The 27,186-nt window shown below is 40.1% G+C and overlaps 1 protein-coding gene across 5 annotated transcripts; it reads right to left on the reverse strand.

The window, feature by feature from the left end:
• Positions 1 to 204: 204 nt before the first annotated feature.
• ZC3H14 (zinc finger CCCH-type containing 14) lies at positions 205 to 25,033 on the reverse strand. 5 transcript variants are annotated; one of them, XM_010393940.3, is made up of 17 exons: positions 24,705 to 25,033; positions 23,023 to 23,065; positions 19,684 to 19,798; positions 16,673 to 16,713; positions 16,120 to 16,315; positions 15,363 to 15,783; positions 13,772 to 13,932; positions 12,588 to 12,688; positions 10,259 to 10,414; positions 8,756 to 8,830; positions 8,159 to 8,315; positions 6,406 to 6,629; positions 4,239 to 4,359; positions 3,182 to 3,318; positions 2,056 to 2,150; positions 1,102 to 1,208; positions 205 to 488 (listed from the first exon to the last, which is right to left on the reverse strand). In XM_010393940.3, exons 3-17 carry the CDS (start codon positions 19,773 to 19,775, stop codon positions 482 to 484), a joined length of 2,091 nt encoding a protein of 696 aa, XP_010392242.1. In that variant the 5' UTR covers positions 19,776 to 19,798; positions 23,023 to 23,065; positions 24,705 to 25,033; the 3' UTR covers positions 205 to 481. The 5 variants fall into 5 exon arrangements, with proteins under 5 accessions (XP_010392242.1, XP_039407837.1, XP_019135716.1 ...); XM_039551903.1 differs by lacking the exon at positions 24,705 to 25,033 and adding an exon at positions 23,828 to 23,925; XM_019280171.2 differs by lacking the exon at positions 23,023 to 23,065.
• Between the last annotated feature and the right edge of the window lie 2,153 nt (positions 25,034 to 27,186).

The following is a 27,186-nucleotide window of genomic DNA, read 5'->3' on the forward strand; positions in this document are numbered from 1 at the left end:
TTTGTGCCTGTGCTGGGGTGGAGAGCTCAGTCCCAAGGTGCTGGGACAGCAGTGCAGTCGTGGGCACTGTACCAAACACTTCCTGGACAAAAAGTACTTCCAGTATGATCCCAACACATGCTTTCTAAGTGCTTTTGCTGCCCCATTTTCTTCTTCAACACACCAAATCTTCAATAAGGAACATTACCCAAACAGGACCCAAAATGTGCTTTGAAGGTTTTTAATGGAATTTAAAGTAAAACTTTTCTTACACAGATGCTTTTTTCTTACAGTGTAAAAAAAATGTAAAATTGCCCAAACTTACAAACTTGGAAAATTAGAGACATTTCAAGTATGCAATCAACCTTGTTTTATGAAAACAATGTATATTCAAAGTCCAAAATGCATGAGTCTTTCCTAGCATCCTGTGCGCCCTGGTGGTTAATCTTCCTGTCCTCTACTGTCCAGAGGAGGCAAAGCTCAGTCCCAGGTTGTATCATACTCATTCACTGAGGAGGAAGAAAAAAACAATTCCATAAGGAACAAATTCTACCCCTCTGTAAAGATGATTTAAGAACTGCTCTGTGCCCTACCCTGTAATGGTTAAAACCTTTGCAGATGGCATTTAGCTGGAGTGAAAAGATCATTAAATCACGTGAGGGTTAGAACAGGCCCATAGCTGCAGCTTTGGGAAGTTCGCTACTGGTTTATGAAATCATGGGTAGGTGACAGAAAGGAGCTGCTCTGCCAGAAACAAAGAAGCAGCTGAACCTGTTGTGGAAAAGACAGTTCAGACACAAGATAAAACAAGGGTAAAAGGATTTTCAGCTTTATTCAAATACAACTCAGAAAACACAACCTGTCCAGGTCAGAATTCCAGTGACTCTGCCCTATCCCAGCTGCAGGGCACTTCTTTATCAGTTGCATCACATTAGTTAATGTTTATACAACTACAACGAAACAGCAAAGAGTTGTCTTTAAAAGAAAGCTGCCCACAAGGGGTATCTTTCTTCATATAATCTTTCTTGTCCCTCACACACATTACTTCTGTGAGTAAAACTACATTAGTAATATCATAATATACTTTTTATTGTTCTTGGTTAGGTTTAGAGTGTTTCTCACCTGGTCTGAGTTCGAGTCCATTTCAAGGCATGGCGTGGAGGTACAGCAACAGTGGGATGGTAGAAAGTGCAGTCTGGTCTCGTACACTGTGTATTAAACCTACAATGCTAAAACAGAAGTATTTCAGAAGAGGCTGCTCAGTGCTGGCTGCCTGCTCTGAACACACTGAGCTGCACTGCGACCTCATATTGCTCTGTGACACATCTGACCCACAACTCAACCAACACCCTCCTCCACCAGTGCAACCAGCACAACCCAGTGACAAAAAATCCTTTTTAAGAAGTACCAACTACCAATTTAATGCTCCCAAACTGCCACTGCACTGACAGGTGGAATTCCTTTGCTTTCAAAGGTTCACAAGAGTTCAGTTTGAATTGAGCTTTGTGTACAAGTTGGGAGCATGACCCCAGCATTATCTGAGGAGAGAGAAAGGCCCAAGTATCTGGTTAGTAATATCTGAGCCTGGGTATTTCAGCATTGTTAGGGCTAGAAAAAGCACTAAACTTCCTGGCATAAGATTCAGGGACAACTCTGTAGAAGTACCCAAGTAATAGATTGCTGTAGTATATAAATTACATTGATACACTTTAGGGTAACTGGGCAATCTTTAAAGTTTTTGTATATTGCAGCATATCTGAAGGAAGAGTCAAGAGTCTTGAGACATATTCCTTCCAAACAGGCTCCTCCTCTGCCCCCAGCATCCTGGCTAGGCATATTTTGAAAAGAGGTATGGCCTGTTTGAAGGTCCCCAGCAGCATCTGGTAGAAAGATTACTTAAAAGCGTAATTTTTCAAATTCCTTAAGTCACTAGTTTTGCATATTCTGCTTCTAAGCAGAAGTTAAAGTGTGAAAAGTAAAAGCAAAAAGTGTTAAATCTACTAACATTTCCTGTCCCAAAGTAGCATATTTCAAGTCTCTTTCTAGAAAGGAAGGAAGATAAGAGATGTATCTTACTTTTGGGTGGTAAAATGGACATTCCATTTTCTTACAAGCTGGAAAAAACTTGCACAGCGGACTACTGGAGGATATGGACAGTGTGGGCAGGGGTGCTAATAGTAGAAATGAAAAGAACAGGAAGTGAGTCTGGATCAGAATAAATTGCCTTTTTAAGACAGCTCCACACAACCTTAAATATATCAATCCTTCTGCCAGAAATGCCATTTTATAATACACCAAAGTTCAGCAACAAATACAGACAGCATATCCCAATGCAGTTAGTGGATCCTGGAGTAGAACAAGGATATCAGGTAATCATTTAACTTGGTTCTTCACCATTTCAGGACAGGAAGTACCATGGTCAAGGCAAAACTTCCAAGAAATTACACTGAGATTCTGGTTGGCAGAGAATCGCAAATGTTAAATTTAGACAGCAGCAAGCTGTTAGAGTTTCAACTGACCAGACTGAAAAGCACGGGCACTGCACTTTCCAGGAATACAGGGAGCTGCTGGAAATGACACCAGAAACAAGCACATTGTACTTGGTTTCTGGCAGGGTAACAGAACTGCACTGAACTGTGACCTAGGGCTAAATTACTTCCAAAAGATCATGCAGCAAAGGCCCTGCACCTCGGCACGGTTCAAAGGCTCAGCAACACCAACCCGTATCAAACACGGCTATTGCCTTCACCAAGTAACCTCACCCTGAAAGTCATCTCATCATTACACCAACTTCACTCCTACACTGGCATTAAAGAAAAAAATGTTCAAAGGCAGATGTCTCTGTTTTCAACGTGTGTCACAAGCCCTTGGTACAACATGTGTCCAATTTAAGAAACAAATCTGAATAAAATTGCAGTGCTGGCTAATCCCTTCAGAGAAATGGGTAACTTGTGCAAGTCACCACTTGGGCCTTGCACAGACTTCATATGGACTCTTGCATAAGAGCACTGGGGGATTTTTCTTGTAATAGTTTTTGCAGTAACACTGGATTATTATTCTTCATCTTGCATTAAGAGTTGTAAGAAAATTAGGTCAACTCAAGCAAAAAAATGTTTTTTCATCACTGTCAGTTTCTGTTTCCAAAAATACTGTTGTCCCGTCAGCACTTTCATTTAAAGCTCAGAAAACAAGATGAGCTCACCTGGTTTAGGAGATGGATGTGGGGTTCGTCGACTGGCGTGAGTGTAAGGACAGTCTGGCTTAGTGCACTTTGCATCGTATTTACAGTTTGGATGGATGAACAGGCATTTATCAGCAAATTTGCAGTTAGGAAAAACTCTGAAGGAAAAGAAATTGAGTCAAAAGCTCATACCTGGAGCAAAATCCCCAAACATCTGTTACACACAAAAGCCAAAATATCACAGAGGTGCAGCGGAGCTCGGGCACGTGTTGGTTCCTTCCCAAGTGGGGCATGTGGTTTAGTACACGAGCTGTGCACCCACACACCTGCACTCAGCTTCCCTTCCTGCAGCACTCCCTCTCTGCAGTGAACAATTCAACCACCTCACTCTCAGGGCAGTTTGGTCTCAAGCTCCTTAGTGCAAGCCAGGACACTCTTAGTGTGTGGCACAGAGTGGCAAAGGCACAGTGGAATCAGACCTTCCCAGAGAGGGGTGCAGAGTTCCCTAAGTAACACCTTTTTCTCTGAAGAGTTTTATTTTGAATTTAGTTACACCAGATTTTAAACGATAATTCAAATGTCCAAGTAACTGAAGTCACCCAATCTGGTAACAGGTACCTCAAAACAAACATTGTTTTTCTAGACACTTGCTGCTTAGGGAAGAGAAGTCCAAGGCACAGGGCACGTTCAAGAGTTCGCCTTTGCTTTCCAATTTAGAACCCACAATCACTGCGTTACTATGTAATGATATCCTAAGGTTCAAAAGCACTGTTGACAGCTGGCAGAAGAGGGCCTGTTCTTTTAAGACACTAATTCCTGTATCTTTAAGCAACTCAGAAACACCAGCCTGTACTCTAAGCTTTCTTCTGCAAGGGCACAGCTGCCATCCCTGTATTCTGACACTTGGAAGACAGGTGTAAAACAGAAGGAATTACAGTATGATAAACAAGCTCTGATCCCACCCTGACAGGCTTGTGCCTGTCATCTACTGACTTTCTACTGACACAGAGCAGAAGTTTGTAACACTGGAATAAAAATCAAAACAGCGTATCAAGTGGATGAGCTCTGTACTACTCACTTGCAAGGTAGTGTGGGGTGATGGTACACACATTCATCTCCATTTTTACAGGCAGGCCAGAACTTGCAGCGCTCCAGCACCTTCTCCTGCTTTTGTAGTACACTTAAGTCTTCCATTTCAACTAGGAGGGTAAGAAAGAAGAAAAAAAAAAAACAACCCCAAGCTGGGATCTTTATGATTCTACAAGCAATTTGGTGTAAGCAATCTAGCATAATCAAAATTCACTGTACTTCTATTCTCTCTTAATCAAAAAACTCATGACAGTACAAGTTTATGTACAATCATATTTTCTGAAGAAAATTTCCAAAACCATAAAGTGAAAAGTCATAATACTGGACTGAAAACTGCCTTTCGGTGATAAAAGATTGAATTTGCACTGTTTACAAGCAAAATAAATCAATTTTCTTCCCAAATCCAAACTTATTCAAAGACTTGAACAGACAAGACAACTGAATCTGAGTTATGACTGTTCTACTGAGCCATGAGTTGATTATAGCCATGCTTCCTTTCTCCAAGATACTTTTTGCTCTAGAAAATTATTTCAAGAGATGGAAGTTAAGAATCGATTTTTACGCTAATCAGATTTCTTATTATGAGGGCATATACTGAAAAAGAACCACTTCCATGTAATTTCTTCAGACACTTCAGTTCTGAACTGAACCCATTCTCCAATCCAAAAAGTATTTTAAGAAATTCTAAGCTGAAACATTCCATACCTTCACTACTCTTACAGGAACATGGGACTTTGACTTTCTCCTATTTAACATTGTTTTTAAAACCTTATTCTCCACATTCAGACAATTGTACATGTCGCTGTTGTCTTGTTTTCCCAAATCTGCCTAAACCTTTGGCTTTTCAAAGTTTCCCAGGACTGCCTAGACTCCCCTCTCTGATCCTACTAATGACACAAATTGCTCCAGCTTCATTCCTCGTCAGCCTCATTGATGCCTTCTCCTTGCAACACACCAAAGCCAAATAATGGTATCCTGTTGTAGAACCACGCTGGCTCGTACAGATCTCTTCCACACAGATCTGATTGTGTGTGAACTTCAGTCACATCCATGCTACTTCACAGGAATCCTTAACAGAGCTAGGACTGTATTGGCAACACTCTCCAAACAGCTTTGGTGAGGAGTATGAGGCTACACATGGAAAAGCATGGATTTGCAAGGATGTACTCTAATGACCATTTCTCTGTGCTAGTAAAGTGCATGGATATACAACATTCCCTTAATCTTTAAGGCTGCCTAATATGTGCAGTACTTCTATAGCCAGGACAACTGAAAGGACATGGACTTAAAGATCTTTTGCTACGGTTCTCTCATAATTGCATTACACATTTACAGCTGGATCCATGAAATTTAAGGGTTCTCAGCACAGCATCAAATAGTATTCTTTACTTAGTTCAGAAATTTGGATACACTGCTACTATGGAAAATAAGGATCTTTATTTTCTTAAGAAAGCTAACTAAAAAACATGAATCCAAGCAAAGCCCTCAGGCTTTGTATTCAACACGCCCATGACAAAACAGTAGCCTCTGTGTTTTTCATCACCTAAAATGCCAGCATTCTAAACAATGCAAAAACATGTGGTTCAGCAAGCAATTTCCCATGTTATTCAAAAGAAATATAGAAAGAGAATATAGAAACCATCATGCAAAATCATGCACTGTTAAGTTATACTTTCAAATTCTAGCCACTGGACTCTACAAACACCTTACACTTAACAGGCTCTTTTTGATGTCACAACCCTAGACAGAAACATTAATACCGACATATTTTTAAAAGTTCAAAGCATGTCAATATGTTAACTGCAACGTCTCCTGTCCATCAGCACAGGGACAAATCATAATAGGTCAAGCAGAAGCACAGATTTCTGGCAATAAAGACCAACTACATTTGCAAAAAAAAAAAAAAAAAACCACCCAATTTTACCAATACCGAGATGTGTTGAGAACTACCATGTGCAATATTGCTCTAGTATGCCAAGATAAAGGCTTCTTAAGAGGTGGTCCTACTAAACTCCCACATTTCATCTGCCTAAAGAATATTCTAATTTGAAAAATAAACACCATCACTTTGGTTTCTTAAGACTGATATATCCAGGAGGTGTAGCCATGATCAAAGCAGCACACCAGTGTTAGATCCTGTTGGTCAGTATTATTACCGTCACAGTTCTCCAGCTGCCTGGTTACAATTTGCATCTGCTGTGCCCGAAGACCTTTTAATCCTCTGCCAGCACACATGTGCTGGGTAACTGGCTTTAATCCTTCCATTATACACATATCTTCCTCTTCCTGATCAGAAAGATATCCTGGTGGACTGGGCACGCCATCCAGCGTCACAATGAACTTGGGACTAGCAGGTTTCTCTGGCTGTGCAAGCTGGTCTCTATCAAACAAAGAAATGTAGTAAATTTAGATTTTCTGACTCAAGAGGTTTGAGTGAATGTGAGCGGTGCTAGTAAGTGAAAGTAGTACAACCTTATCAATGGGAGTCAAGTGGTAACAGACCTTCTTTTAGTAATTACTGGTAATGCACTCCAGTTAACAGTTTGCCTTCTTGTCTCCCTGAGGCACTAATAAGAGCTACAGCTCTCAGGTACAGTTCAGTCTGTTCCATTCTTCTCAACAGACAGATCCAAAAGCTCATTTACAAACAGTCAATCCTGTGGAATTTACAGTTTTGAGACAAAAAAAAGAGGGCAAATACCATTCTTGGAATTACAAACCTTTTAACACACAAAACATGTGTCTCCTCAAAATTGCCGAAAAGCACATTATGAAACAGTGGTGTAAAAGTTTTTAGAACTAGGATGAGAGGATTGAGATACTGATACTAAGAACTTTAACACCCAGCCTGACTGAAAAGTCAGTCTAGCCTAGTGTTCTGTATCTGACAGCAGTCAATGTGGGTAAGAGGGAGCATTAAAACAGGGGACACATCCATTTTCTCCAGCCTTTCACCATCCTATCCATTTCACCTGAGGGATTTCCTGAATGACAGGTAACTCTAAGTATTTGGAGAACTGTGGAGTTCTCATCTTTGACAAACAGCAATGGGATAAACTTTGCCTCTCTATGAAATGAGGCTAAAAGCAAGTACACTGTAGAATGCCTTTAAGGAGAAACCAGCACATTAAAAACAGCATGAGCTAAAACTTTCAGATTGAAGAGATCAGAAACTGACCTATTCACATGCAAAAATTTACCTCTCTCCTGTAGCACAGTCACAGCTTTCAACTGTGACATTGCCAGGTTACCCTTTTGGGTTTATTTGCTCAGTATTGGCTTTATTTTCAATTAACACAGGCTGCTGAAAGCCACTCGCAGGAAGGAAACACCAGCAGTTTCTCAAGCACAGCAGCCCACGTGATGAAGCTCATCACGCTGATCGGAGTGGCTTTAACTCTTAACAGGTAGGACTATTTGTTACCTGGAACTTCGTTTGAGGCTGACATGAACTTAAAGCTTCTCTTGGTCAAACTCTCCCATAAGGAGGGCTTAAGTCATTGTCCAGGATTCACCACTCAATACTGTGTTAGAAGATGTTTCTTAAGAAATGCAATCCAAGGGTGAAACAGGTATAAAACTAAAGGCAATTTAAGGAAAACGACTACTTGACTAAGATTTCAGAAATCAGAAAAAAAAAGCAGTACTTTTCAGTTCCTTCTTTTTCTTTCTTGCAAATCAAAGACATGCTCAAGCTCAGCTGAACCTGGGATTATTTTCCATTTAGAAGGATTTCTGAGAGGCTTTTTGTCCCTGCTTTTTTTCTTCTGCTATTCAATGTCAGTCCATTTTCCATGATTTCACACCTCCTGACTGGACTGACAAAGCACAAGTATGACCAAACGACTCCATCTAAACCACAAACAAGCAATTTGACTAGTAACAGTCCTAAATGAAGTAGCTTTTTACCTTGTCTGTATTAGACGTCCTGAGTGAACTCGCACTGCCTCTGTGCCCTTCTTGCCCAATTGCTGATTCTGTGGCGCCGTTTCCTCTGATAACCTGGGCTTCTTCAGGATAAATGACCGAGTATCTGAATGCACCATAGATTCTGGGTCACAGTAATCTGCATTGGGAGAAAAATTACAAAGAAAAGAGTAAAATAAGGAGGTAGTTGTACTTTTAACTCATAGCATATTTTTAGTATCAATTTATATGGTCAATAAGCTAATTTTACTGTTTTAATTTCTTCCTAGTAGCTTCCAGAAAACATTTTTACTTCCCTGTTAATTCCACAGAGGTGGATCAACAGAAGCCATAAGTCACATTAGGCCAGATCAGGCAATTTTGTAAATGGAATGGCTATGCTGAAACAGCATAGAAGGGGGTCCACCCCCCCGTCACAATCTCTCATTCTTTGAACAGCTACTAATGTAATGCATTCATTCCTTAGAGATGTAGAAACTAGAAAATTGTAGAAATCAGTATACTTAATTAAAAAGGAGCATCTTAACATTCACTGGCAAGTAATCCAAGATTTGAAAATAAAAGATCACAAGACTTAACCCTGAGTCACTTGCAAGGTATCTTCAATCATAGGATCAATCTGAAGCCGAGAAGAGAGCTCCTTTTGTTCAATTCCTAAAAAAAAAAGCAGTAAGAAGCATATTTTATTGCATGTCAACATGAAACTACAGATTAGAGAACTGAGGCACACTCTCTAGTTCTTTGAATTCAAAAAAAAAAGATCAACAACAAAACATTCACACTTTTAACAACAAAAAAAAGCCATTCTCATTATTATGAGCCCGTTTCTCCTTGTTTCAGGAACAGTAACATGGCAAAATCTAGGTACTGCAAGACACTACTCATTCCCAAAATCACTGCTCAGTACAAATGAAGTCTGTGGGCACAGCAACTGATGAAGGCCAAGTTCTTCCTCCTCATTTGTAGAGGAGTTGGCCATTCAGAGAACACACACAGAGGAAAGCAACTAACCAGGGATTGCTTTATGGTCTTCTTAAAGAGCTGAAACAGAGCAGCACTGTTCTACATTTGAGTTATGGTTTGAAAAATTTATTTTTGCTCTCTGTAGATTTCCTAAGCAAGCTGTCATTTCCATTTCAATGGCAAAAGAGTGAAAATATTTAGCATAATTATTTTCTGTGCATTAATTCAAAGGCTGATAAAGCTTTTTCTTACATACTTCACAAATACAATTTCAACTACTTTGTGGTGGCAGAAAGATTACAAATACATTTAAATGAGAAATACTCGATTGCAAGTATCTTTCTAAAATAATGAATGTTTACCATTCCTTAACAATGACAAAAATCTTAGTCAAACCAAATTTTACCCATTATCTAAATATCTAAACACTTAGCAAGTATAAACTAAGCCCTTGTTACAGAAATATTTTTCCCCTGCCTTACTTCTATGATTCCTTGTGACTAATAAAGACAACCCCCCCATCCTTTATAACAAAACCATGCTGAAAAGACACTGACTGCCTTTATATGTTATGCCCTTTAGGAGGTTCAAAACAGAAGTAAAAACCAAAGCTGACACAGCTAGCCTGGTATTAGCTGTCCTGTAAGAGCAAATACACCATTCTTATATTTAAACTGAAATATAAAACACTAGAACCCTTTGTGTGAAAACAATGTGCTGGAAAATTGTCCTAAATACTCTAGAGTATCTTCATTCTCACTTAAGCTTCGTGACAGAATTACTCCTACAAGGTACTAAGGAAAATATGCAAAGGATGGGGAAAAGAGAAGTTATCCAAATGTAAGTGCTTATGCAAAACTATTCTTCAGTGACATGCCACAAACACGTTAACCTTCTTTACTTACTGATTAACGCCTCTGAGGTTGTCTCTGTGTGTGTTTGTATACATGTATCTCTATCTGACATACATGCTTTAGAAAGCTGCATGGTCTTCAGGGCAGGTCTGCATGCAACTTTTGATGCAGACTTAAAAATTAAAAGCATTCCTTTCCTTTTCTCTGCTCAGCCTGTAAAATGACATCCCCTAGTATAAATTCTTAAAGAATATTATCAGATGACCTTGAATTTCTTCAACTGTCTGCTCCTTTGGCTCTTCTACTTGAAGCTGAGAACTCAGAACAGGCAGTCTGCTTTGCACATGAATTACTTCTAACTGTGATTCTTCTGGGCTAATTCGAGTTCTTGGTGCAACTGGAACAGTCTGTTTCTGTGGAACTTTAAATAGAGAAACAATGGCAAATCGTTTACATACTACCCCATCACACAATAGTACTATTTTTAGATATACTGTGCTAAAATACCTCTAATAAATTCCTACACACACACACACAAAAATCCCAAGCATCTGTCTCCACAAAAAGCATCTCTATCTACCTGTAAAATTCTTAGTGTGCAAGCACATTTGTGCATGTGCACAGAGCACCCTGAGTGGCACTTCAGAACACCTATTTGTAAGGCAAAAGAGCATGAGAAGGATTAGAGTGACAACAGCAAAGTACTCATTCATCCACTTCTACATACAATTAATGTGGTACTTTCTAATAGCTTTGAAATCACTTTTCATTCCATCTTTCATATAAATAACCATGGATAATCATGTCTCTTCGTATGATGCTAGCTAGCTACCCTTTGCTAAAGTGCTTGCAAATAAAACACAAAACTTAATGACAGCAGAATCATAGAATCACTTAGGTTGGAAAAGACCCTTAAGATCACCAAGTCCAACTGTAAACCGAGTCCACCACTGCCAAGCGCACCACTAAGCCATGTCCCTAAGTGCCACATCTACACCTTTCTTAAAATATCTTCAGGGATGGTGACTCCACCACTTCCCTGGACAGCCTGTTCCAATGCCTGACCACCCACTCCACGAAGAACTTTTTCCTAACATCCAATCTAAACCTCCACCAGCACCACTTGAGGCCATTTTCCCTGGTCCTATCAACTTGTTACTTGGGAAGAGATCAACCCTGACTGAACTACACCCTCCTTTCAGGTAGTTCTAAGTCTCTGTACAGATAGTTGTGGCTTGGCATTTGGGGGTAGCAGGATAACAGGTTGACTTCTTTACTTGGCTTCTGGTAAGACTGTCAGACCTGGCTGTGATAAGCTAAGCTCTTCCCTTGGCTGAGTATCAGATCAGCATTGACCTTCTGATGCAAACAACTGAAAGGTACTACTCAAGTACCGGATTCATTATTTATGAATTTACTGTTTTGTTTCACCTGTGTGTTTTAAATTAGTTTACTTCCATATTCCATTCAAAAGACTTCAAAAAAAAAAAAAAATTACTTCTGAAGAGGAAGAACCTGCATGATACTTCAGGTAAAATTCACAAATCACCTCTGTATTAAACAACAAAGTGGTGCTTTCTGGTCTCTCCACTGAAATATTCTCATGTTGGTAAGCCAAACTACAAGATCATCACTGTTAAAAAGATCAATAGTTTTAATTGATTTAGAATTTTCCAGCTATGTCTCATTTCCTGCCATACTGCTTTGTACACAGGAATGAGCTTCCTGCATCATTTCAAAGTACTGTTTCTTACAGTTAGTTTGCAGAATTTGAGAGAGAGCAGGCAAGAGACTGGGAATAGCTTTCAGTCCTACTTCAGATGGTGTCAAAGTCATGGTTTAGTGAATGCTCCTTCCCTGGCAAGGTGTAACGTGTCCTGCTGACGACATGTAGATTTATCAATACCCAATGAAATGAAAGCACAAGACAACAGCTGGATTTGCCCTTCTTCAGCAGAACTCTCTCCCAGCTAGGAGAATGGAATGCCTACACACAGACAACTGCTCAACTGCTGTGTCAACTGCAACTAAAATCACTGAACTGAAATTGCAGTTTTGCTGTTAAAGGACAATGTACATCATCATACATACCCTGATACTTATCAACATGCCCTGATATATACATCAATCACTACACTCCTCATTATTTTGCACTTCTATTACCCATATTTAGTGCATTTTCATTATTTTGCTCTTTGGCTTTTTCTTCCCCCCCTCTCAGAAGGAAGAAGGAGAGTGCAGAAAGGGAAAAGAGATCTATTAAATAGTTCAAACCACCTGCCTACTTCTGATTAATTTCCCCTTGGCAACTACTGACTTCAGAATACTCTGGCACTTCCGTTTTGTATTTGTACACTTCACAGACTTACTATCTTGATTAATACACTTTAAATACCACTTTCCTCCCTTGTTCATGCTTTCAAAATTCATGGCTGAACATCAATATAATGAAACAGGACACGGTAAATCCCTCATGTGTATCACGGACTTGCTATTTAGCATTCTGTCTTATCTCTAAGCGCTATACTTAGCTTGGATTTAAACAACAGAGTTTGGAAATACAGATTAGCACAAGCAAAACCAATGCTAATTACCAGTGGAATAATTGGTTGTTTTTGTAACTGATTCCTGTGCTTCAGAGATTGCTTTCAGTATTAAATTCTTATTGGCCTGTTTCGAAGGTGGCAATGAAGGTCTAAAGGAAATAAAAAAAAAACATTCATTGTACATGGATTGCACAGCAACTGTATCCATGTTAGACAAGTATTTCAACAGGTTAACACAGGCAGATTATTAACAGAAATCATCATCTACAATTATTTTATCCAAAACAGTTTTCAGTTTATTATCTCAGTGGATGGAGAGCCAGAAAACGCTCTAAAAAATGGAAGCCCAGACATGTGATTTCATCTCTCAGCTTATGCTGCTGTAAAAACCATCCTACATGTGAAAGGCCCTCTCTGCCATTAATTTCTTCCCACCTCTGCCCACCAGTTACCTGTTGCTCTGTTTGTGCTGGCACCAATAATTATGCAGACGTCCTGAGAAATATGATCCAGCTACATAATTAGACTGACTCGATCCAAAACATATTATTTGCAAAAAAAATGCTTTCTGCTTGCCTTTAACATCAACAATAAGGAAGCTTAAATCAGATAAATGGGCTGCGGTGCTGAAGATAAATTCAATACAGTGTATTAGCTTAAAATAGATCTTATACAAGCTAGCACTGTAGGTCAGTAGAACCATCTCTTCTCTACTTTAAATGTTTTTCCTCTATTGTTAGAAATCAGATACAAAAGACATGTATTTTGGCTAATGCCTGACATTTAGACAGAATTAAGGAGGAGAAAAAAAGGAAAAACCTGTGAAGACTGCTTGAAAGACACCTTAAAGAACAAGTGATAACTGGTTTGAAAAGTATTTCTGAACATAAATCAAATTACTGAAAAATTATTTTACCACAATAAATACCTGGTCTGAAACATGCCAACATTAATATTCTTTTGCCAGTAAACTTTACTCAAATAATGTAAAAATTCACACTCCATTGCCTCTTACACGCAATAATGAAAACAGGTTACAAAATCGAAGGTGAAAGAGTGGAATAAACAGGCATCTCAACCACAGAGTTGTGAGATAGTTCAAAATATATTAAAATGGCTTATTAAATTTTGTCTCTCAATTTTCAGAAGTGCAAACTGATTTCCCCCACTTCCAAAGTTTTCATTCATTAAATTAGTTCTTGAAAACCCAGAATCACTGAGATCTTCAGTACCTTCTTTCTGGCTTTGCAGGTACAGACACACTGCTGGAGATGCTTCCTGTTCGCAATCCGTAGTCCTCCTCCTCCTCTTCATCGTCTCCATCATTACAGAACTTTTTCACTTTGACTACCGAGCTTACAACAGGCAGCCGTCTCTTCCTGGAGCTTTCCTCCTGCAACAAACAGAGCAGGCAAAACAGCTCATTTAGCACAAATAAGCCAGTAAAGAAAGCACTGCAATTCCACCTACAGCCAGGAGATGGAGAACGTCCATTCCAATTGCACGAGTCTAAGACTGCACTGTCTGCACATACAAGTGACTGCATTGGATAATATGAAAATCTGACACATTTACACTGAAACATCTCATTGGAAACGTAACTGTAAACAACATTTAGGAAAAAAAAAGAAAAACCTCTCATTTAGAGACAAATTATCCAACACCTACAGAAAACCAGGGTTTTCCAACAAAATTTATAGTATCCTTCAAGATGAGTGTGTTCAAAGTCTGAGAGAGAAGTGGAATCGGTATAAATGACTTTCTCCTCTCTATCATCTCTAATTTCAGAGAAGTATAAGGATTAATTTCTAGCAATCTGACATATTCCAAAGGATGTTAAGTGTTTATACAGTCAGGATGGTCCAGTTTAGACAGTGCAAAGTCCCTGCTGTCTCTTCTGGACCTTATTCATGAAATAGTAATAGAAGAAAAATACCGTAAGACCTTTCTCAAACATTTGCAAGGAGAGATGTTCCAGTCACTCATCAGTGATTTATGTACAACCTTAAATAAATCACTATATTCTCATCTGCGCTTCTATGCTCTCAAAAACTAAGACACCAGCACGTATCTTGGTAGAGCATTCCGGATTTCCAAATAAAATTCATTATCCCTTATACATAATGAACTAAGTAGTGGCAAAGACAGAGAACTTTATGAGCAGCAATAAACATTCATGCACCCACAGTCCAACATTCATTACAACATTAGCAGCCATAACTATCTGCATTCCTCTCAAAAAAGGATCTTAATTCAATCATATGGATAGTCTTATCAGCTAGGACCATCCCCCTGCTTGGCTTAGCCCGGCCTCCAAAGTACATAGGGCAGCAATCACCTTTCAGGTTGTCCTTGTCCAACATTAATCCCAAAGAATTCTTAACTGACATGGTTCTAAACAGAACCATCATCATCGATGCATCTAGGCTAAAAAACAGCATATCAAAAATCCTGATTTACAGAACTGTGTAAAGTTGGAGTATACATAGCACTTAGGGAAGATCATGCTGTTTCAATGATCTTAAGATCAGAATTATAATTTCTGATTCATCATATGCTATAATGTGCTAACCTGTCAATACAAGTCAATATGACATGAAGATGTACATGGTAATTAACTCTGAGATGCAGCAAGCTATCAGATAATGATGTCAAATTATGAAATCTATTTTTATCAGTGGACCCAAAGGATGAAATCTCAAACCTACTGGTACCAGTGAAAAGTCTTTTGATTTCTCTGAGGTCAAGATTTTACTGAAGTGTACATAGTAATTTAGGTTCCTAACAAGAATAAACTTTTGCAACACTTTAGCTTGTACCAACCTCACTGCCCACTTTATCAGCACCAAGTTTGGAGGTGGGTCTGTGACCTTCTGCTAAGCTGCCAAATGCTTCTGGATTGCACAGCTGGCCTGTTTCCAGAGACCTGAAGCCTTGTGTGTCTAACTGCCGACTCCCCTGCAAGCTGCCCTGCTGTGACAATCTGGGCACATGTGCATTGCCATCTGCACTCCTGACAGCTGGTGGCCGGTAGATCTCAGCTGAGGGACGAGAAGAACCATAAGTTACAGTCACAATAGGTTTCTTCCGTGACAAAGGATTCTCCTGCACAAAGTTTAGGTCTTCATCAATTAGATCATCTGGTTCAGGTTTAATGTCAATTACAGCTTCAGAAGGTGACAATTCCCTCAAAGGCTTGACAGCAGATGTTAAGCGGGATGCAGAACCATCTTCACCAGACTGCCTGATAAAAGAAGAAATTGCCAACTGTTATCTGCGTACCAGAAAATGAGAACTGTCTTTTAATCAAAGCCAGGAGGGAAGAATCATTAATGTATTATTGTTTATACAAATTTAACACACTGATTGGTATTTTCAGTTTGGTTAATTAATCTAAGCCCACATGTTGCTTAAAGAACTGAATTCTGATTTAATGTTTTTCATACAACGCATTGTAGCAATGCTTTAGTCTTCAAAACTACTTGTATCTTTCCAAGTGTCTGTACTCTCTACAATGTCTACTATACTCACACAACTACTGATGTCTGAAGGTGTGTTAAGAAGTAGCCAGCAGCCTTACCTTGAAGCAGTGTTCCTCTGCTCTTGTGAGCTGGTTGAAACTCTGGAGTCGTTTCTTTCAGTCCGAGTGCTTGACACTGCAAGAGGTGGCAAGATATCCTCACGCCTTCTCTCATCACTCACACATGAACTGCTTTTGCTGGAAAGCAGGTTGCTCTCAAAGATACTAGATTCTGAAGATTTTACATTGGTTGGTTCTGTGGAGACAGGTACCTTTCACTTTTACATTATAGCACAGCAATAGAGATTCTGCAATAAAGATAGCTATGAAACTGCAAACAAGATATTGCACAGGTCTGAAAATACAACAAGCTGAAAGTTGTTTCAGCTGGAAACATCAGCAAGAAATACAGAGAAATACACTCTGGACTCAAAAATAAACTCTTTATCTCAAAATATAAAGGAATTTTCCTAACAGTCCAGATCCAAAAGACCATATAAACCAGAAATTAACAAAACAGCCTAGAGCTGCACTTTTTTGCAACTCACTAGACATGTAACACTACACAGAAAAAATAAGCCTATCTTCACTCAAAATTAATTTTCTTACTTACCAGTAGTCACAGATCGTAGCTTATCCAAAACACCATGGAGCCTGAAATAGACAGCGGACAAGGACGGAAGCAAAAGAGAAAAAGAAAAAATAAAGAACTTTAACTTACATTCGGACTAACCATTTTTCAGAAACCCACTGCCTTTCCCCCTATGACAAGCACCTCATTTATCTAAGACTTCACTTTCCATCAACCAAAGTATGTTTAACCCCAAAAGGGAGGCTCAAAGTATCTTGCCTCCAGTATGTCTTGTACATGCAGGCAGAGTATTTGTCACATCAGCCAGCTATTTTTGGCATTCAGTTGGTTTACATAATCAAAGCCAGTACTTCCCGCCTTTCACTACAATCAGTGGAGTTAAGTACCAAAAGGATTGACTCAAAAAACCTGTTAGAAGCCTAAAGCGTAGCCTAAAATTTTACTTGGTATATGAAACTTTAATTACACAGCAGAGTCAAACATTATTTTAAGTACAAACTCATAGCATGTAAGATTCTCAGATTTTTCCAGCATGCTTTGTAAATACCAACCATACTCTCTGAGACACACTGGTGAGAAAAAACGTTTCAGCGAGGTACCAAATTTGCCCTTTGCCCATGCAAAAGGCACTAAACTGAAGTAACACAGAAAATTACAGAGCTTTAATATAATAAGGCTGCTTAAAAACAGACACACATTACAGTGAGGAGAAATCAAAAAAAACCCACCCAACACTTGAATGCTTGGAATTCAAACCTGATCATGGGCAAGTCCATAATTTAGGCTGACTATTAGGAGCTAAGGAACAAGAACATATTAAAAATATATTGAAAAGACTGCATGTGAGGATAAGGAAGGCTTATACTCGTCCTCCTTGTGAGCTTTCACTAGAACACTCATCAGCTGAGCTCTGGTGATGCAGATCAGTTTTCACACTGACCTCAGGGTAACTGATCTGATACTTGGTTCAGAGTAAGAAGTGCTGGCCAACCAGCAGGATTGCCAGGTCTGTCACAATTGCTGCAAAACTTCTGCCAGAAGGCCCAAAGCTACCAGCTACAGAGACAAACCAAGGAAGGTATATCTTGCTGAGTACTGTGTTTAACCAATGTTTAAGAACAAAAATATTCTGGGTTGTCTTTTCAAGAAATAGAAGTATATAAAACTCCCAACTACAGTGCTATGTAACATTTTTCCACCAGTCCCCTTACAGCTTACTGCATAGGTTTCATCTTGTCTTCTTTTCCATCCTTCTTTTAACCAACACCTACCTTTACTTTACCTGATAAAGCACTCTGACATTGAGTTTGTATTTATTTTTATATATATATATATATATATACACACACACACACACATCTACACACACACATACATATATTAAAAAATGAGAATACTGACTTAGGGTTAAAACAGTCACCGTGCTTAAAATTTAAGCAGGTGTCAAAATAAGCTGGCAGTATAATATTTGCATATAGTCAATACACCATTTTAAATATACATATATAAAATAATCTTGATTTATCTGCTGAAATATTTTTCTCTACATATTTATTATTTTTTCAATAAATTTTAGTTTCCTTTACAAAGCCATAAAAGTGTTTTCTGCTACATATTATCCTGTTCTTTCTTACTGTCTATCAGGATTCAGTCAAAACGGCAGTACAAGAGCTACACCCTCATCCACTTGCAATCTTCACTGATTTGTCTGATTCCTAAAACTACTGTGAGAAAGACAACTGCATGACTTCCTGATACAGTGAAATCCTAAAGTTTCACCTAGGCAGGCCACAAAAGGCAGCAAAGAAATGCCTGTGCAGTTTTCAAAACAGACGTCCACACTTAATTGTACCCCTTTATTGTATTTTTGACAAATGTGCAGAAAAAATGAAACCTGTGCAAGTAAACTCAAACTATATCCACACAAGTAACACCATCACCTGGAAATCCATAAGTTTAAATAGCTAATACAGTGAATTGTAATAGCTAGAACTATTTTCATTTTTTGTCAATGTTTATGATTTCATAACAGCCAATTTCTAAAATGTTTATTTCTGCTTTTTAATTACAGAAAAGCTCCTAGGAACTAATTACACAGAAGAAATATTGGAAGTGAATGTAACCTGTCAGTATGAAAATGTCAAAGAGAGCAAACTGAAAAAGAAAAAAAACTGTAATATTTCTCTCATCTATACAAAACAAAATAATGTTCCTTAAAGCTCTATTAGGTATGAGATTCAAAAATAAGATTAACTTGAAAAAATACACAAGTCTGAAAGCAACAAAAATCTCTAGAGTCAAATGTCTGAAACGTGGATCTACTTACAGGTTTCCACTGTAAAACAAATTCAGTATTAGAAAATGCATGATAAATATAATAGCTAAGTTTGTCATGCAGCATGCAGTAAATGAACCTACACTGTCAGGAGTTGACAGTAGAGCTGAAATGTTGCTAAGTTGTCCTGCTCACAGTAATTCTGAGGTTCTACTTTTGGTTTTTAGTGTTGCGTGGCAGTAATAAATAAATAGCCTGAGAGGTGGGAATACCTAAGCATTTGGTGCTAAGCCTTGTCAAAGACAGTACACAGAATTAGATCCACTGCTCATCTGCCCTGATATAGTAATTCCCATGCACAACAGCAATCTGAAGCACTGTTAGCATAAAAGCAAACAAATTGGTCTTTTACATCTAACTGCAGTGAACAGCGCTCTCATGCTCACAGTGGGTTTTGCAGGAATGATTTTAAGTCAACATACAGCCCTCGCTTACTTGAGCACTCCATTCACAAATCTGTCTGGCTTTTAAACAAACAATGTAAGTCCCCCAGTCCTTTGCCATCTAATTATCACCTCAGAAGCCAACTGCTGCCAGACTAAAACTGATTTACTTATTAGACATGCAAAGTAGAGGTTTTCATTAATGTAAATTACATAATGGGAAGATACAGAAGTTTTTTCAATGTTGAGTGTCACTTATAGAAAGCAGTCCTGGCTTACTGATAAGAAGTGTGACAAGCAGCTTGCAAACATACCAGACAGTAAACCTGACGGTATTGTTTCCAAGGAAAAGGGAAAGGTCTTCTGTCATCTGCTCTTGACTCTTCTTATTGGCCACCATAACCATAATATAATCAGGGAGCTCTTCATCTAATAGAAAGAGAAAGATGTTGTTGCAAAGTAAAATAAATCATGGAAAACATAGCAAACATCTTTAAACATGTAACCAAATTTTTTTCCAGTTTTACTATAAAGACTCTGCAGGCAGAGGATTAGGTAAGCAAATTAACAAGACTTCCATTTCCTCTGAGGTTCAATACAAGTCTCATCTACATGCAAGGAATAAAAGATCAACTCACAAGAGTGTAAGCTGAAGATCAACATATTCAAAAAATGAGTAAACACAACAGAAAGAAGGACAACATAAAAGAAAGCCACTCTGCTGCCTATATCCTTTTTCTTGAATACTAGCAGGCATCTACAATATTCATCACCTCAAATATTACCAAATATAGCACCTTATCCTTGTCAAATTTCCTTTAGTTACAAAAACTAAACAAATAAATACCCATTTCTGATATGTGCATTAAACAAATCAAAATTGTATTAACTCCCAGATTTTCTACCTACAAAAATAAAACAAACCCCAGCAACCTCGAGCGCGAATTTCTATTCTGTAATGTATGCAATTTCATACACAGTGAGAAACCCATTCCCTTGAATACAAGGTATTCCCACTCCTCAGAATGCACAAGAAGGTGCTTAGAACCCACCATTAATACATTAAGGGTTTGGGGAGTTTGGCATTTCACTTTGGCCTAGCTCCGGCCTCTGCTGAAGGACTGACTGAAACAATCGTTGCTCAAAGGCATTAGTTGTGCCTCCTGAGCACAGACTCCAGTTTAGTTTAATCAAACATCTCATGCTCTCCAATGCCACTCCGTGGCATGACATGAACATAATAGTAAGTGAAAACAGTTGGGAAATACACTTCCAATTATGAATTTGAACCAAGGCACTAAACAGCTGTGCTTATTTAATCAAGCTAAGACAGTACACAACACTTAAAAGACCTGAAAAATGAAAAATAGAAATCAAAATCCAAATGAAAGGAATTGCCTTTCTTCTATGTCTACATACACTGTAAATAATTTATCTCTACCCTAGGCTACAGAAATAACATTCACACGTTGCACCTGCACTACCACTACTCAATTGTCCCAACATAAGCCATTCCTAGCTTAAACCCTAACTTCTTTTTGGTGGCTTTTTGTTTGTTTGGGCTTTTGTTCTTGCTGCTCTGTGTTTGGTTTTTTTTTTTCAATGTAAACGAGAAGTCGCACAAGATGGATTGATGTTCAGACCTAGAAACTTGAATTTTATTTATTGGCCAAGCTACTTTTAAACGTGGTAAGCTTTTCAGGTGGTTCAACACATGCTAAAGTAAAAAGATATTTTAAGTACAGGTAAAAACATAAGTTAGCACAATTACTTGTAACAGTATGATAGAAGAAGGAAAGAAACTTTCTCAGTAACTGTGTTGGCTTATGCCAACTTAAACTGCATGTGAAACTACAGCCTTTTGAAAAATTTCCTAGCTGATGAATAATTAATTTCCATTTTGCTTCAAATAAATATTTCCTTTGTAAGCTCTACACAACAAGTAAGTTTCAACATATCTTGTTGTAGAAGACTTTTCAAGAGAAAAGAACTAGCAGTTACAGAAAGAAACAAAAGCATGGTTCTTGTGCAGGAGCTAGAATGAGGGAGAACCAATTTTTTACTAGTTACCTGAAAGAAGAAATGGAGAGTTTTTGAAAAACATTACTTGAAAGGTTGCCCAAAAATACTCTAGTCAAGAAAAGAAACCTGAAAAATCACAGAAATTTGGAAACAGTGGTTTAAAAAGAAAAAAGAGGCCAAGGCAAGTCAGACTTGGCAATAAGGAATATAAAGTTATTTAAGGAAGTTCAGAGACCAACTGAGAAGAAACTGCAGAGATATTGTATGCTGATCCTGGGAATACAGGAAACCTGTCCTCTGAATTCAAGAGACAGGAGGAAAACAAAGCAAGAATAATCAGTTGTAGATGGAATCAAAAATGGCTAGTATTCTACCAGCATCTTAGTATTAGAGACAAGAAAGATTTTTTTTTTTTTCAGAAAGACGGGAAAAACCAAAGAATCAAGGACTGAGAATCTGAAACCTGGAATGATGGTAAAAAAACCTGAACAAACAAACAACAAAAAAGGAGTTACTTAAAAAGACAAGCTTTGAGACGGTGAAAAAAGACGATTTTACAATTAAAAATTTCTAAACACAGTTCCTTGGCACCAGCTGAGCTCAGAATGTCAGACCATAGGTAACTCTCTTCTATGGAGCCATTACATTTTTCCCTAAACACAATGCCTCCCTTGAAACAGGAAAGAAGATGAATTCAGGCTCAAACTACAAACTTTGAACTTGGCCCTGCAACTCACAGGAACTCTAAATTATGGTCTCAATTCCTTTTCTTCACCTGAAATCCAAGAAACATCACAGACAATAACAATGCAGCTGCAGGACTGAGGTATTGTGTTTCCAACAGAATGCTGTGTTATCAACTTTTACTGATGCAGAACACAGCTGCTCTGAAGTACAATATCCATTTAATCCCGGATTCAGAAAAAACAAAGAAATCCACAAGACCACAGACATTCGCACTGCTCACCCCCCTCCTGTCACAAACAAAAATAAAATCTCCCCCTGCCTCTAAGATACATGCATTTTATCAACATTAGCTCAATGTAGCTTAGTCTTCCCCTTAACAGTCAAGCTCTTACATTTTAAATGTTTGTCCCACAAAATGTTTCTGGCGCGGCCATTTAATTTCCTAAGCCACTCACTCATCTTTGTCCTCTCTCCTACTTTTGACAAACACCTCACCCTGAATTCAAGAGCTAATATGCCTAAGAAAGACTGATTCCATCTCAGAGTGGTCACAGCTAACTGCTGCTGTAATTGCAAGGCTCTCGCTTTATATAATGTTTCTCCTAACGCTTCAAAGAAATTTCCTTAGATACCCACATCATGATTTTTCTTTCAAATCCCTTGTCACCATTTCTAAAGGGGAAGACTATGAGACTGACTTATTTTCTTTTAGTTCTTCATATACTTATGTTCACATGTGGCTTCCTCTTATGCTTAGACTATAGTATTTTGTGAAGTACATCTCTTTCTTTCTTACTAGTCCAGCACTTCAGGTAATTCTTCTCATGCTTAAGGCTTCTGTATGCAGTAACACAAGTAATAGTAAGTTCCATTAGCTAAGCTGTTTTTTTCCTATGAACCAAAAACAACCTAGAGAAGATTGCTAAACACATGGCAAAACTTACCAACATAAGCCCCCAGCTCCTGTAACTTTCCTTTTATAGCACCCTAAAAAATAATGAAATATTGTTTAAGGGGTGGATCAACAAAGTATTTCTAACTGCAAAGAGGTGGGAGGCTTAGCAAAGTTTCTCTCATTAACTGTTTGAACACGTTGGTTTAACATGTTAACTTTTTCTATTCTCTGCTGCTCAGGATAGGGACGTTCTAACAGCGAGGGGCTGACAGCAGAGTAACGGAATCCCACACTCTCTACCATACTTCCGATAGACCAGTTCCTGGCGCTATCATTCAACCTCCAAGTGCCAGCTGTTCTTTTTTAAGCAGAGACCACCCGGACTCATAAGGCGTAAAGTAAAAGAATCTAAAATGGTTTGATAAAAGGTCATTCCCGGCTCAGCAAGGAAACGAGAAACCTGCCAGGATTTCCAAACTGCGACTGCCGAGTAGGAGCCGCTGACAGGCCCTGCCGCTACCGTGGGCTCACTCCCGGCCAAGCTGCGCGCCTCCCGGGCAGCGCCGGGAACGGCCGGGCTGTGCAGGGCGAGAGCCGCAGCCCCGGGACAGACACGGCACCTGGCAGCTGCCCGTCGGGGGACAGGGGTGCCCCGACTCCGCTTCCCACACGAACGACTCTCCCGCTCCCGCCCCTCCCCGGGGAGTCCCGAGGCCGAAGGACCCCGCCGCCCGCAGCTGTGACGGGGGGCCGGCCGGAGCCCGGTGCCTCAGCCACCGGCCGGGCCTGCCCCCACAAGCGGGCCCGGCCTCCTGCTGCGGGCGGAGGGAGCGACCCGGCGGCTTCTGTCTCACCCGAATCTTGCGGCTGATCTCGGTGCCGATCTCCATGGCCGCACCGGGCCGCACCGAGCCGCCCCCGGCCCGCCCCGTCCCCCGCGGCCCCGGGCCCAACTCCCACCGCCGCCCGCGCGGGTACCGAGCAGCGCTCGGGCACAGCGCGCGGCCTCCGCCGGCACCGCCCCCTGCCGGGCGGCGGCCGCAGCGGCCCGCCCGCCCCGCGGCGGGACCCGGGGCAAAGCAAACAGGCGTGGGTCGGACACACGGCTGAGGGGTACGGGCCACAGGACCTGCTCCCGATGGCCCGAGCGGGGAGCTAGGCTAACTCTGAATGCCAGAACAACAACTACGACGTTATTTTACTATTAATGCTCTTGCTCCAGAACTACACAAATTGAAGATTCAGGTATCTGTTAAAAAAACAAATAAATTATGGTATAGCCATACACAAAGTATCCAAGTCACTTTTAATGCCACACTACAGCTATACAGGTTTCCTGGTGCCCACCACAGCCACTGCATCACCTCCCTTTCTCAGCAGGGCAGGAGCGAGAAAATATAACAAAAAGGCTCACATGTTGAGAAAAAGGACAGGAGAGATCACTCACCAATTACTGTCACAGACAAAACAGACTCGGGGAAATTAGTTTAATTAACTAACAATCAAATCAGACTAAGATAATGAGAAATAAACCCAAATCTTAAAACACCTTCCCCACACCCCTTCCTTCTTCCTGAGCTTAATTTTACTCCTGATTCTCTACCCGTCTTCCCCCAACGCAGGGGAACAGGAATGGGGGTTACGCTCAGTTCATCATCTATTGTTTCTGACACTGCTTCCTTCTCTCCTGCTCCCAGTAGAAACAGCCTACCACAAAGACTGTATACTCACTGTTCCAATGTGGGTCCTTTTCACGGGCTGCAATTCCTCACAACATGTCCTGCCATGGGTTCTTTCCACGGGGTACAGTCAGTCCTTCAGGAACAGGCTGCTCCAGTGTGGGTCCCCACAGGGTCACAAGTCCCAACAGCAGACCTGCTCCAGCATGGGCTCAGCTCTTCACAGGGCCACAGATCCTCCCAGGAGCCTGTTCTGGCTTCCCACAGGTTCCCAGCCTCCAGGCATCCATGTGCTCCAGTGTGGGGGTCTTCCATGGGCTGCAGGTGGATCTCTACTCCCGCACTGACCTCCGTGGGCTGCAGGGGCACAGCTGCCTCACCATGGTTTTCACCACAGGCTGCAGGAGAATCTCAGCTTTGGCGCCTGGAGCATCTCCTCCCCCTCCTTCTGCACTGACCTTGGCTCCCGCAGAGCTGTTGCTCTCACATATTTTCATTCCTCACTCTGGCTGAAATCTGCTTCTGCGCAACAACTTTTCTACCCTTCTTAAAAATGTCATCCCAGAGGCGCTACCAATGTCGGTGATGGGCTTGAGCTTGGCCTTGGCCAGTGGAAGGGCTATCCTGGAGCTGGCTGGCATTTTCTCTATCAGACATGGAGGAGGCTTCCAGCAGCTTCTCGCAGACATCACCCCTGTAGCCCCTCCACACCCAGTACAAGAATCCACTGGTCTTACTGCTACAAGGAATCAGTTGCAGGGGGAGGAAGAACTCTGTGGAGAAAAGCCCACAAGGTACACATAATAGTAAGCAAAAAATAACGTTTGAGCCAAACAATTTATCTTTTGCACCACTGCCCCAGATTAACTTCAGCTGATTTAGTGAGTACTAATATTATAGAAAGCCCAGCCTACAGATAAAGGGTCTTTTACAAGTAATGTGACTGGTTAAAATAAACTCCAGGCATTGTAGTTAACAGCTGTATTAATCACTTTCTGCATCACTGTTCCTAATATAAATCAAACATCATACAGAGATAGCTTAGACTAATTGTTGCTAATTATCTGAGCTGTTTGCCTGACTCCACTTATAATATATTGGTGTTACAGTGAGATGGAATCAATAACAAATTAGTTTAATTACACCATTACATATTAACCTTTAAGAGACACATTTTACTTTCTTAAGATTTCAAATATGTTGTGCTACTTTATTATTGGAATAAGAAAAATAATTATCGCAGCACAGAAACAAGAATTAAGTTTATTTCAAAAGTAAGGGATTTACTTTAGAAAGAGCTACTGTGTTTGAATAAAGTTTCCTTTGCAAATAACAACAGGAGATCATTGCTTCAAGCTCACACTACATTCTGTGTAGGAACACTACCTATTTTCTTCTAATAGGAAAATTCTATAACCTTCATTAGCTACTTAATAGAACTTGTTCGACACTTTATTGCACCTTGTAAATAAAAACTAAGGTTGCACACGTGAAATTGCAGGCTTCAAGCATGTAATAGACATATGGTATGGTCATTTTTCTAGTATTCCTCCCTACTACCATCAATAGTATATAATGATGCATAAAGACCCAGCCATCGCTTGGTTTTTTGCAAATAAGAAATAGAATGATGAAAAAACAGGAAGGCTTCAGAGACAAAGCATTATGAATAAAGTGAATTTGTTTAGAGAACAGCTTTCACATTTAGAATTAGCGGTATTCTGACTTTTCAGTTCATGAAGTTACTATTTTGTATGGTGTAAATTGAGGTATTTTCCCACACGACTTCTTCATTGTTTCAGCACTTTAGGAAAGCCCCTTTTTGGAGGGGTTTTCAGCCACTGGGAGCTGGCAGAAGGGGGTTTTACCCCTCATGTGCCGACACAAAGAAGCCCGGAGGTCAACGCTGAAACCCCTCTGGAAGGCGGCACTCAGTGCCCAACACACAATGAAAAAGGGGTAGAGCTCCTCACCCAAAAGGGGCTGTATCCTTCTGTCGCTGTTGAGCAGGCACACAGCTGAAGATAAAGAATTAAAGAGAGGAGACTCTCCGTAGGTATTCCACACAAGCTTATTCCCACGAAAAGACAGGGACGAAGAGACCAAGTGGTGGGAGGGTCCAGGGATCTTATACTGGGTACAGACTAGGTGGGGAAGGGGATCTCAGCCAATGGGATAGAGACAAGCAGGTGGGATTGACAGGAAGGGAACCAATGGGAACAACACATTGGAGGGAGTCAGGAAAGGATCCAATGGGGCGTCAAGGAACACGGAACTTTCTAGAACTAATACATATTAAAGAAGGAAAATGAATATACATAATCATACATAAAACAAGAAGACAAAATATTAACCAATCAGAGGAAAACATGCAAAAGATAAAACCAGGGAACCATGGGTTCTCACCAAAGTTACTTGCTAAACTTGGGTTGCTGTCCACCAGAGCTGGTTGTCTGAGTTTTCTTCAGGACAGAGTAGCTGCTAGCGCCTGTACTGCTGCACCTTTTATTAGTTTCCGGATTATCTTGCCTGTG

Source organism: Corvus cornix, chromosome 5 (assembly GCF_000738735.6).
Source record: "Corvus cornix cornix isolate S_Up_H32 chromosome 5, ASM73873v5, whole genome shotgun sequence".
Lineage (NCBI taxonomy): Eukaryota > Metazoa > Chordata > Aves > Passeriformes > Corvidae > Corvus > Corvus cornix.